Here is a 13,290-nt window from a genome sequence, read left to right on the forward strand (position 1 = left end):
CTCAGGGGTTTGTTTGCTCTGGTAATCCACAGTTCTGGCCCCTGGTATAGACATGCGATTAGGACTAAAAATCAGGATTCTGTGGTAGTGACACAACCACCAAGAATTCTATTAGAATAAACTGGTTACAATGTGAAGAGATGCCATGTAATGCAGCTTTTTAATGCTGGGTTTCAGTATTATACTTTAACTGTTTTAACTGTTAATCAACTAATCTTTAAGAAAACAATAGCATCAAGAACAACCAAATTTTATTTTCCTGCATGCAGTTCCCTAAGAAACTAATTATTTGAAATGGACACCCCCCCCCCAAAAAAATGATCTGATTTAAATTTACTTTAAAAAGATTTGATTTAAAAAACATTATTATTATTGTATTATTACTGTATTATTATGCATTTTAAATGCTTGAGGAAATACAGGGCTTGCTCCAATTTGAACTCATTTGCTAGGTGTTTTTATATTTTGCATTTCACATGCTCATTTGCTTTGTAGTTCCAAAATAGTTAATGTTTGAGTTTAGATTGGTTAAACAAACAAGCATGATTTGTTCCAGTTTTTCATTCACAGTTTAAAGTGGTTTAAGTTACTGAGAAATGTAGCTCCACCATATATAGTTTCTTTTTGTGAAAGCAGATTTAGACAGTTTTTTTTTTTTTTTTTTTTTTTTTTTTTTTTTTTTTAATCAAGAAAAAGGATTTCTCTCAGGAAATTGTGTGACTCCAATTGATGACTGATCTCAACTGAGACTGGGGTGGGGGGTGGTGAGGGCTAGATGAGGCTGTTATTTTTACCATCAGACAGGGAGTCAAAATTGGATCTCTCAGAGCCTTTGATCCCTTCCAAAGATTAGACTGTGATCCAGAAAGCAGCAGCTTTCAAGGCTTGCATGAGGCCAGTCTTTTTCTGATCTCCTTCGAACATGGCAGCTTACAAAGTGGTTCATGCTGTCTGCTTGCTCCTTAGTGAAATTCAGATTATGGATACCAGACATGTCAAGCTTAATGAGTGGCAGTTGTTGCCGGAAGACTGGGTATTGGCTGTTGCTTTCAGAATAGGCATTTGTTACCAACATCCCAGCACAAACAGTGGCAGGGGAATGGGCACCTATAGGGAGGACAATTTACCGTCGTAAGTCCTGTGATTGTGTATCTCAAGGTCTGCAGGTTATCCATGATAATTTCTCCAGCCAAAGGAGAGAAGTCTTTAGACATGCTCCATTCCACTGGAAGGAGAGGGAGAGGGAAGGGACAGAGAGAGAGAAAGAAAAAGAATAAAATTTAGTCATATGTTAAGAAGAAACTCTAGCATATAATCCCTCTCAAAAACTGTAAGTTTATCCTTCTTTCCTTATACAAGGGGATGTCACAAAGTTTATGGAAAATGGAGTTAAAGTATGAGTTCATTTTAGTACAGATTTTTTTTTTTTGGAGAGGTTTTTGCTATAGGACACGTGCACTCGCCAGACAGACAGAGAGAGAGATAGAGAGACAGAAAGCGAGAAATCTGCTACGCGGCAGTCCCTTCTCCTCCATTCTCCTCTCGGGATCTTGGGCACGCATGCATATGCGCCCAGCATTGAGCTTAAGCCACCGGGTCCGGGACTCAAACCGCAGTTGACTACATGGGAGTCCAACGACATAGCCATTACACTAACTGCTGGTCCCTAGTACAAAATTTTTTGAAATCCAGGAATAGTTTTTAAATAATATGCATTTCCCATGAAGTTTTTGAAGACCCCTTATATTGGTACTTCTAGCAATCTTTCTTGCAACGTAAAGTCAGTTTCCAAGTTCACAATTATTTTTAAAAGGAGCAGAAAATAGTAATAATTCAATAGTAATTAGTATACCTTATGGAATTTTAAACCTAAGTATCTATAATGTACATTATATGTACATTTATGTGATGTTCCTAATGTGAGGTATAATTAATAAATATGGTGCTTATGAAGCTTTGGCTATATAAAGACACATTTTGTGTGTGTGTGTGTGTGTGTGTGTGTGTGTGTGTGTGTACACACATACACATTCAGGCACATTATATAGAGAAGTTCATTGTATATAAAAGATACATTATTTATTGCATGTGAGAAGTAACGAGTACATTAGGACATCATTTTCTATTTATTTCCCAAATCTGGCTCTTACTTCACCATTCTATTGAAATTGCTCTTTCAAGTTCCAGTGACACTTTCATCCCAGATAAAGAAGGCCTCTTTCATTTCCTCCACAGCATTTGACACCTTCTCCTTCTGAAAGCACTCTCTTCCTTTTATGTCTTGCATGTCCCTCTATTTTCCTCCACAATATCTTCCAAGCTTTTTTCACTGACTTCTCTCCAGTCTTGGGATCTAGGGTTGGTGTCCAACCTGCTCAGTGTTCTTCTCTCACATCCCAAGATGGGTGTGCCTTCAAAGGTAAGTCATCCATATTCTAATAACCAGTTTTATTATGTAACCATGTTCTTCCATAACATTTTCCATTGATTGGAAAAGCCATGGTAAGGAAAGAGAAATTGTACATCAATGGTAAAAAGTGTTTTTAGTAACAGTTTACACATGGTAGGATTTAGGCAAATAAAAATGAAGCAAAAGCTTAAGGAGCCTAGGTCACATGTAAAACCAGGCTTCTAGGTTTCTCAATTTCATGATGACAAGCTACAGATCTTAATATTTAAATTATATTCCCTATGACACTTCAGAATCAGATGAAACCATACCCAAATCCTGATGCTCCCCTTGGGTCACAAATTCTCTGCTTTTGAACTGCTGCCCTGGCCTCCTCTCCTCCTCCTCATTACACTCCTAGAAAGCTAGCTTACTCTTTTGAGATTAAAATTCTCTTGAATTACTTTCCTAAAATTTTTAGTTCTCTGATAATTCACAACAGTCTCTTCTGGGGAAATCCCTCCACCTTTGGTCTTCTCCAATTTTGCTATCTTTCCCTTTAGTTTTGGTTGCACCCTGTCTTCTGCTTTTCCTACCTTCTATACTGCCTGTTTCTAGTCTCTCTCTGGTTCTTTTTCTTTGCCTTCTCCCTTGGATGTGGTGTTCTTGGGATTTGGTTTTTGGCTCTTCTTTCAGTCCACATGCTTGTTCCTGTTGTTGACTTTGTCCACTCTTACAGGTCCAACTATGTGTCTTACTACTGTGATTCTAAGTGTAGCCTCTCTCTTGAGTTCTAACTTCTTCCTGTATATCTCCATTTTCCCTCCATTTGAGAATTTCCTAAATATTTCTCCTTACCAAAATGTTTCTCCTTGTATTTTCTCAAATTTAGCTGATGACATTGTCATATATCCAATCGCCTAACCAAAAGTCTCAGAGCACCCTTGCCTCCCATTCTTTTCCCCCTATCTCTCACAATCAACTGATTATTAAATCTAGTAGTTTCCATTTCTAAATGTCTCTTATTAGTTTCCCTTTTACCTTTGCACTGCAACTATCCTAGGGCAGGCGTTTATAAATATGTGCATCACCTCTGCAATAGGTTCCTATTTGATTTTTCTGCTTCTCTCTCTAACCTTACATGTAGTCCTCTTACTATTATAGTCCTCTGAACTATATTTTAAAGTGCATAAGTAATTACTTCATTTTCCAGTCAAAAAAAATTTTTTTAACGTTTTCGCCATGGGGTGCATGCACTTGTTGGAGAGAAACAGGGAGAGACAAAGAGAGGGAAAGTGAGAAATCACCCCTCCCCCAGGGGGTCTAGCCATACCACAATTCCTTCTCCTCTAGTCTTTTCTCAGAGTTTTGGGCACACATGAACTCACATCCAGTGTGATTTTCCAGCTATTGGGTCTGGGACTCGAACCATGGTGGACCATGTGGAAGTCCAGTGCCTTAACTACTACCCCACTTTCTGGCCCCCTCCAGCTAAAATTTTTATAGTGCCCAGTTACTCTGAAAATAAAATGAAATCTTAATAAAGTATTTAAAGACCTTCATCTGTTCCTTGCTTTATATTACTACTATCCTCATTGCCTACCATTTGCCAGAAGAAAGTCTTTTCTATGAATCTCTGTTACCTAATTATTTTGTGTACTTTTATCTGTCTCTGTGCCTTTCCATCATATTCCAACCTTTTCTTCATAAAACTACTAAGACTTTTTCCTTTTTTAATTGCCAAAGGGAATGTGTGCTTACCAGTAAGACACAGAGCCAAGGAGAAAGAAGAAAGGGAGAAAGTACACTCTCCCAGCAGGGTCATGCCCAAATCCCTTCTTCTCCATTTTTCCATCCTGTTGGTATTTTAGGAAAACATGCACATGTACCCAGTATATATGCCAAGCCTCCAGCTCTGGGATTCCAACCAGTTGGTCAGGTGGGACCCAGCTCCCTTAACCACCAGGTCATAGAGCTGGCCCCTCTACTGAGCCTTAAAGAGCCACCAAAGTCAACTCTAAAGTCTTCAGAAATCATTAATTAAATACACCTGTTTTTATGTTCTCAAAGTCTTTTATTCATCCAAAGCAAGCTTTATTATACTGTATTATGTTTTACACCATATGTCTTTTTTTCTCCTTAGATTGTGGAGAACTTGAAAAGGAAAAGTAACATTCACTATTTTCCTTTTTAGTACCTGGGTCTGTGACTGGTGCATGGAGGGTGCTTACTAAATATTTACAAATCAAATATTGCTATCATAAAAGGTGTCATAAAAGTTCATGATATATTTTTTCTATGTTTTTCTTATGAACATGCATCATTACCTTTTTAACAACCAATATTTAGTTTATATATGTTACACACACACAGATAGACATATGTCACTTAACTGACAGGGAAGAATTTTGAGAAATGAATCATTAGGCAATTTCATTGTGTTAACATCATAGAGTATATTTATATAAACCTAGATGGGATAGCCCACTACACACCTAAGCTAAATGGGATATAGGCTATTATAATTTTATAGGATCATCATTGTAAATTCTGCCCATTACTGACTAGTGTTATGCAGTACAGTGGAAGAATATATCTTCCCAGATTAGACTGGTTTTTACCAGCATAGAAATGTTTCCCTCCATCTACATCTTCTTTTTTTCCAGTCTCTTGCTCCTTGAAACTCAGGCATGTTGTAAAATCGAATTGGAATCAGATGATTAGATGATGTTAACTCTCAAATCAAGCCTATACTTCCTTATGAAGACATATTATAAAACATATACATAAATTATATATTTCATATACATCTCATATATATGTATTTTTTTCAATTTTTAAAAATTCTGCTTATGCATTACTAGCTCTGGAAGAGCCACACCTCTAGAAGCCAAATTGGGGAGGATTTGTAATCAAAGAATAATGTTGCACCTAATTTTAGCTAAAAAGTAAAATAAAAAGATAGAGAGTTATTACAAGCAAAACAAAAATGAGTAAAATGTGCAAGGATATCTAGAAAGAGCACAAAATATAAGAAAACTATAGAAACAGGTATCTTTGGTTATTACTGAGACAAGCATGAATGACTGTTGTGATGAGGCTTCAAGCTGAAGGTTAAAAGTCCAGGATTTCTCACTCTAGACTAAGAATTCAGGGTGACTTGCCAAAAGAAGAGAAAAGGATTAGAGGGAATAATACTAGATTACCTGGAAAGTGATTAGTGAAAAATCATTAAAGATTCTTTAAAATTTTTGAGAAAACACAATTTATTCTTGAATAAAAACTCTTCATGTTCTATTGAAATATGTTTGGCACAGTGAGTTTCCAGTGAAAAAGAGGGACTGGCTTCTTGAAAAAAACAGAACAAAAATTGGAGCAAGTTTGAAAGGAGGTGTGGTTCTGCTTTGCGAGTTATTAGTGTGTTTCAAACTGTTTAGTCTAATTAGATCTTATAACACATCTGAGTTTCAAAGGGAGAGGGGCTAGTGAAAGAGAAGATTCACATTCAAAGAAAAAAAGTCATCCATGTTAGAATGGCCATTCTATTCTTGGGCAACCAACAGTCATTTCTCTGTCTGTACTTTCTTAGGTTGGTGGGCTCCTTTTGGCATCAAGCCACCTAGAGAAGAAAAGAGTTTCTGGTCACTTAAAAAATAAGGAGGCAAACAGAGTGAGGAGGAGTCACTTTGAGAGCCACTGGGAATTCTAAGAAGGCAACTTAGCATGGTCTGTCTGGAAAGTTGTATGTAGATAGTTTAAAAACTTAATACTAAGCCCTGAGAAAATCACTTATGGGCCTGTTCTAAATCCCCGAAGGGCTGGAGCCATGTATATGAACTTTAAAACTATATAAGACATAATTTTAAGATAACGATCAGAGAAACTGTTTCTACTTAGGTCGGGGAAATAGAAGCAGGGTTTAATCATGCAATGGCTCATAGCAGTTGAAAGTTAGCAAGAAAGATACCAGACAAAACTTAGATGTTGGTATTCTTTAAGATCTAGCTCTGACTCAAACTGTGATTCACTATGTTTGTATCAAATAACTATGAATATTTTAAATGGAGTGCTTTGTTATTTTAACAAATATTTAATTTTTATCTAAACTACAGAAATGTAGAGTCACTTGGATAGAAAGTTTTAACTGAATACCACTATTGCTTGACAGCAGCTATATAAAGTAAAGCACATGCTGAAAGCTAAAGAAGAAAAGGCACTCCTAAATGTCTGGCCTTGTTACCAGAAAGCTGTACTGTCACCGAATCAGTGACAAGAGAGAGTAGAAAATTCATAACTTGAAATATTAGGGTACATAGGAGAGAATACAGTCCAAAGCTTAGGTAAATTTCAAGCCTCACAATGTGGTCTATGTGATTCACATACCCTACTTCAGTTGATAACACTCTTCATTTCAGGCCAGTTATTTATTTACTTACTTTTTGAGAGGTGAAGACTATGTAAAAGTAAAAGCACAAAGAAATAACACTGCAGCAATTTCTAATTAATATCTATTTAATTGATTAAAGAGGCACAAAACTGGGGCCAGCAGATGGCGTAGGGGTTATGTCACTTAATTTCCACATGGCCAACTGCAGTTCATGTTTTGGATCTGGTAGCTTGAAAATCATGCCTGGTGCATACACGTGCATGCCCAAGATCCCAGGAGGAGCACGGAGGAGAAAGGATTGTGCTGTGGCCAACCCCCTTCAGGGTTGATTTCTCACTTTCCCTCTCACTGTCTCTGTCTCCGTCACTGTCTCTTTGGTGAGCTTATGTGCCCTAAGGCAAAAACCTCTTAAAAAAAAAAAAAAAAGAGTGCAAAATCTGCCATTGTGTAGATTTTCTCCTGAAGTTCCAATTCCTTAAAGCCCAGTATTTTTCCGTCCTATTCACACATCAGGAGGAGTACACTGTTAAAGTTAGATAATTTCTTTTTGCTCAGGCCTCAACCTAACCCTTCCACCTAACCTCATCAGTCACTTGACCTCAGACTCATTGTTTATTGAGTTTTCTCTCTTTTTGCTTTTCTCTTCCCAACAAACTTCTACTCCTTCATTCAAACAGGCCCAGTTCAAAGCCCCCTCCTTTCTTTGGCTTTCCCTGGTTCCCCAAGGGAAACATCCTTGCCAATTTTTCCATAGTAATTTTAATATGAGTCTTCCATTACACTTGCTTTATTGTTTTGTTTCTTTATTATTTTTTAAGAGGGTTGTCTCCTCATTAGTCTACATACTCTTTGAGGACAGGAACCATGTCTGATTGATACCACTTTTCAAAGCCTAACACAGCACCCTGCACAGTGTATGTAGGTGGCTCAGTAAATGATAGGTGGATTGAGTATTTGTTTCTTGACTTTGGAAAGCTCAGAGTTTATGGTAGACAGAAATATGATGCCGGTACATAGAGAGTAAGAAAACTGTGTTGGAATAGAGAAAAATGTAGTAAAAAAGAAAATGGAAGTTGCTTGAGCTGCTCAATTAGTGGTTGAGATGGAGATTTATTCTTGGCTTCTAGATTCTCAGCATCCTGGCCTCTTCACTTGCCCATATTGCCTCTCAGAAACCAAAAAAAAAGTGTATTTCCTGTTCCGTATCAGCTTTTTGATGGAACCAAAACTGCATTCTTACTGGCCACACTCACCCTGGCGCCTTAGCTAATGAACGGAATTTGGCTAGACTTCCCAGCCCTGCACCAGAGCATTATGAAATCTTCCTCTGCTCCATCTAATTGTGCCGTTTCTAACCTTTCAGGCCAACCATAGGACAAGAGGAAGACAGAGGGAGAGAAGGCCAGGCCAAGAAACCCAGAAAGAGATCAAATACACTTATTTCTAGGGATGAGAAGAGGTGTCTTGCTGAAGCATGAACCCGCTCAACACTTGTGGGTTTTAAATTGGGAACTGACATGAAAACTCTAGATGTAGGAATTCTGTTTAGCTCTGGCATAATGTCAGGTTGAAGCCACTTGCATTTTTTATTTTAAATTCCCTTAGTAGTCCTAGGAGTAGGGGCATGCGTTACTTTCAAACAAGAATCTTTATTGTTTGCATAGCACACAGTCATCCAGTTAATTAGAAAAACATTTTTCCCAAATTAAATTTCCCTAGAAAAACAATGATTTAAATTAAGGGCTAAAGGTGTTTTTTTTTCCCCCCCTTTGCAGTAGAAAAGCCTTCTTGCACCCTTTACTTCTAGAAGATTAAAAGTAAAGGTAGACTCAGAAGGATTTATTTGTTTATTATTTATTTATTTATTTACTTACTTATTGTCAGATTCTGATAGTCACAAAACTAGTTATGTGCCTATATGTATATATTATGTAGCTTTGCTGGTCATAACATGGTACTACATGTATCTATATCTATAATTACATATATGAGGTAGAGATGTGTAAATGTTCAGGTTTTTTAAAAGAACTTAAGCATTGCAAATAACTATGGAAAATCTGCTCCTCATTTGCTTCTTAATATCCCTCTTATTAGTTAGTATTTTATGGCTCTTGCCTAAATTTATTCTTTCTCTTATTTTCTAAATGAAAGGAATTAATATTAATTTTACTATTATTAATAGTACTCTCTTACAATGCCCACCATGAAATGCATATTGAATGGATATCAGTTTTCCAGTGCCCAGCTGCCTGCCAGCCTATCTCTAATGAGATCCATGGAGCATTGTCTCTCACGTACTTCTTAGACGTTTAATCAAGGGTGTCTTTAAACAAAAACTTCCTTTAGTAATCTCTGCAGGTTTGAGATGAGAAAGTCTGAATCCTCTGTACTGGTGGAGGTGTTAGAGGCATAAATAGTCTTCTAACTTTATGTCATACAGAAATTATTATTTTTTTCTTTACTGTAGGAAGACACTTATATCTTTCCTTCATAGATTCACCTACTGGTTTTTCTAGAATGCGAAATGAAAAGTTGGGAAGGCCTCAAATGAATAAGGATTGTACAGAACACAGCATCCACTCATTATGTCACAAGTAGGACTAAGTAAGTAGTGTTGGGGGTGGTTTTCACAGAACAAAATTAGAAGGTCGAAGTCAGAGCTTGTCCCAGATTTACCTGTAGACTGGATAAATGAAGTGGGGTGCTAGAGTTGATCCTTATACCATTTAAGAACTGGTTGCTAATGTTTCAGGAATGTCATAAACATAGGCATCATTGAAACTTAAATGAGATCAATGGAAAGTTAAATAAATTATATATTAAAAAAAAGATAGCAAGTATTCAAAACTTACAACTCTTTCTTTGTCACCATTATTTATGGTCTTGAGGTATTGATATGTATTGTACCCATGTGGTAGAAACAGTACATGATGGTATACTGTCACACATCTCTTTCTACTCTGTGTTCAATGATACTACATTGGGAGCTTGCATTCGGCCATGATGGGAATATCTACACTACTAAAATCAGCAGATGCTGTAAATTAGGCTTGATTTATTATTTTGTTGACTGTCTAGACCAGTTATCAGCAAACTGTAGTTCCATAAACCAAATCCAGCCCAAGGGTGGCTTTGTATGGCTTAGGAGCTAAGGATGGCTTGGGGTTTTACATTTTTAAAGGATTATAAAAAATAAACAAAACACAAACACACAAAGAAGAATATGTGACAGACCATATGCGCCCCACAAAGCCTGATATATTTACTCTCTGGCCCTTTACAGAAGAAATTTGCTGACCACTGGTCTAGACTTAAGAAAATAATAGAGAAAATGTTAATAATGCAGATTAAAGTAAAAACAAATTATGTGGCTTTTACATTATAAATTACACAGAAAAAAAAGAGAAAATATTCTTCCAGAACCTGAAAACTATTATTTGATTCAATAAAGAAGAAGTTTATATCATTGTTGAATGAATGAAGTTCTAATATAGGTCTTTGTTGCTTCATTATTTTACTTCCTTAAAGCAAATGAAAATATTCATTTGCATGCAAACTGCATTTGTTTTGTTAATTGCAGCTGTAAGTTGGTTATAGTTTTAATAAAAATAAACGAGCTTTTTGGGTCCCAGCTGCGGTGATGCAGCAGTAGCACAGTGCTCTGCAGTGCTGGAAGCCATATAAAAGACCAGGGGTTGGTTTCTTAGTCAACCTGCAGATGTTGGATGCACATGTGCTAGTGATCCTGCCTGGCTGGGAAAAGTGGAGGGAGGATTGCAGTGTGAGCTCCTGTTCAGGGTTCTTGTCTTTATCTCTCTCTATCTCTCTGTCATGAAATAAATAAATAGACCCAAAACAAAAAAGGGCAGCATTTTGGGAGACTCAGTATATTTTAATTTACAATAAAGAATATCATATATTTAATATTATTATTTATAAATTATGTGCTACTGTCCATGTGCATGTGTGCCTATATACATTTTGTTTTTCCAGACAGCTGTTAAGTATTTAGCATATACCACTGGATAAATGTATAGTAGGACCTACTGATCCAGTAATCTTGATAGCATGAAAGAGTTCCATCCCTCGACAGGACTATCTGGTTTCATTATTGTTATATTCTATTATCATAAATAGTAAAATTTTATTACTCAATGCTGTTATACCTAATAATTAGTCACTAATTCAAACAAACTACTTTTTTTTTCTCTTGGAATATGCCATATCCTTGAGTTGTAAGATAGCTAGGTAGATTTTCACTTGTTTAGAGTAATTATTTTTTTTAGTTGAAACTGTCCACATAACAATTTTTGTTCATTAAAGAAATATAAGCTTTTAAAAAGACTGTCATGGGTGTAGCCAAACAATAGCAGGGACTCAAAACTGAGTGACTTTTAGAAAGCTGCAGGCTGGGGCTGCTGTTTCACCATTCTTCCCTTCCCAACACCTCTTCTACAGGGTAAGAGCTCTTCTTCCGTAGAAGTTTCCTGGTATCCCGAAATTACAGTTTTGTTTCATTTTCAGCAGAGTGATGCCCTTGTTGCCCACAGGGGGAGAGCTCTGGCAAGTTATTTTCCATTTCTAAAGAAAGCAAACAAGCAGAGCACAGATTCTACTGTCCAATTTATAAACTCAAGGTCCATGATATGAGGCCAATTACAGCTTTTGGAATCTCGTGGGGTACTCAAAAAATTAATATAACTAGCTACCTGGGCAAAAGCAAAAAATTCTAACTTACCTGCCAAATGATAAACTTTCCTTTAGAAAAAGGCAATCTATTAGGCTTTTCTTTAATTAACCTACTATACCCATTGAAAAGATCTTGTTTTCCTCCTTATAACTTTGAGCAGTTAATTAAGGACAGAATATATACCATATTGACCTTTGGACAATCACCACCACTTTCTCTTACAGAAGTATGGAACTGTGCTCAGATTGGGGGGTTTTGACTTCTTCATAGGTGGGGGACAATCCTTATAGTTCCATTTTGCTCCTCATGAGTTATAAAAATAAGGACTCCTTGGCTGGGCATTTAACCTAGCTTCTAATTATTTCATACAACTGTCTCCATTTATATTATGCTCAGGGAAGAAAAGACACACACACACACACACACACACACACACACACACACATACACACACACACACACACATTTTCAACTCTTCCTCAATAATATACTTCCAATTGGTCTTTTAATTTTTTAAACTCCATTGCTATCAACCTCCTCCAAGCCACCATTGTTGCACCTCCATACTCCTACAAGTTTCATAGCTGGACTAGTTTCTCTGTCTCTTATCTATACATCCATCAATCCACTAAAGCCAGAATGATCTCTTCAAAGCACAAATCATATAACAATACTTTCCTATAGGGAAACCTGGTAATATTTCTCTAATGCACTTGGAATAAAATCTGATCTCTTTATATAATCAATAACAGGGGCTGGCAAACTGACCCACAGGCCAGGTCCAGCCTGTTACCTGTTTTTGTATAGTGATATAAAAATGGTTTTTACATTGAAAGGAAAGTAACGTGGAAATTATATGAAATTCAAATTTCAGTTTCCATAAATAAAATTTTATTGGAAAATAGCCATGCTCATTTGTTTACATATTGTCTCAATGGCAGAACTGAATAGTTGCAATAGAGACCATATGGCTTGCAAAGCCTAAAATATTTACTATCTGACCCTTTATAGAAAAAGTTTGCCAACCCTTAGCCCACACAGAGTCATGCTTTGGCTCCTTCTTGCTTCTTTGAAAGGCCCTCTTCTACCATTCTATTAATACCAATTTTTGCTTCATTTGTACTTTCTATTTCTCAAATATACCAAGCTATTTCTATCAAGCCCATTTATGCCTCTTATTCTAGCATATTATTTTATTTTATACACTTATCTGGAATTCATTATCTTTATCACTACTCATTATGATTATCTACTTGTTTACCTTAAAAAATGTGAACTCCAAAGGCTCATTTCCCTCCCCCACCCACCATATGCCTAGGGCTTAAAAGAGAATCTGCATATTGTAACCATTCAAAAACATTTTGTTAAATGAAGGTCTGCCTCACTTCTGTATCACTCCATAGTAGCTGACAGAGTCTCTTGTATAGAGTAATTAGTTCCAAGAATATCTGTTGAATGAATAGAATGTCAGTCACTTCCCCTTCCTCTTGGGACAAAGTAAAAAACACTTTGTTAGCTGGGCCCCAAGAAACACGAATGTGTTCAGCATCCTTTTTGCGTCATCTATACTCCACTGTTTGAGAACACATTTTAAGAAGGGGCCATGAGTTCCAGCACAGTCTTCAGAAAACAGTGGCTATGGAAAGATCAAATGTCCCAGTGGAGGGTATTTCTAGATGATGCAAAATTAGGTCATGTGTTTTTTGATTATGAGAAAGAAACATTGACCAAGGATGAGGTTGGCAGGTTTTTTTTAAGAAAATTACTCCAATTCTTTTGATAAAGATGAAAGACTAAAAATAGCATGTGCATAATGCCATAAAA

At 36.6% G+C, this 13,290-nt stretch overlaps 1 protein-coding gene across 2 annotated transcripts in view; it reads right to left on the reverse strand.

The window, feature by feature from the left end:
* ANKFN1 (ankyrin repeat and fibronectin type III domain containing 1) overlaps window positions 1–13,290 on the reverse strand; it is a 368,177-nt gene that overhangs the window by 105,053 nt on the left and 249,834 nt on the right. For both annotated transcript variants that reach the window (XM_006154669.2, XM_027774263.1), the window contains one exon: window positions 1,128–1,225. In XM_006154669.2, the coding sequence (XP_006154731.1) occupies window positions 1,128–1,225 (98 nt within the window). The remainder of the gene's footprint in view (window positions 1–1,127; window positions 1,226–13,290) is intronic.

The sequence above is a fragment of the Tupaia chinensis genome, unplaced genomic scaffold (genome assembly GCF_000334495.1).
Source record: "Tupaia chinensis unplaced genomic scaffold, TupChi_1.0 Scaffold000416_1, whole genome shotgun sequence".
Lineage (NCBI taxonomy): Eukaryota > Metazoa > Chordata > Mammalia > Scandentia > Tupaiidae > Tupaia > Tupaia belangeri.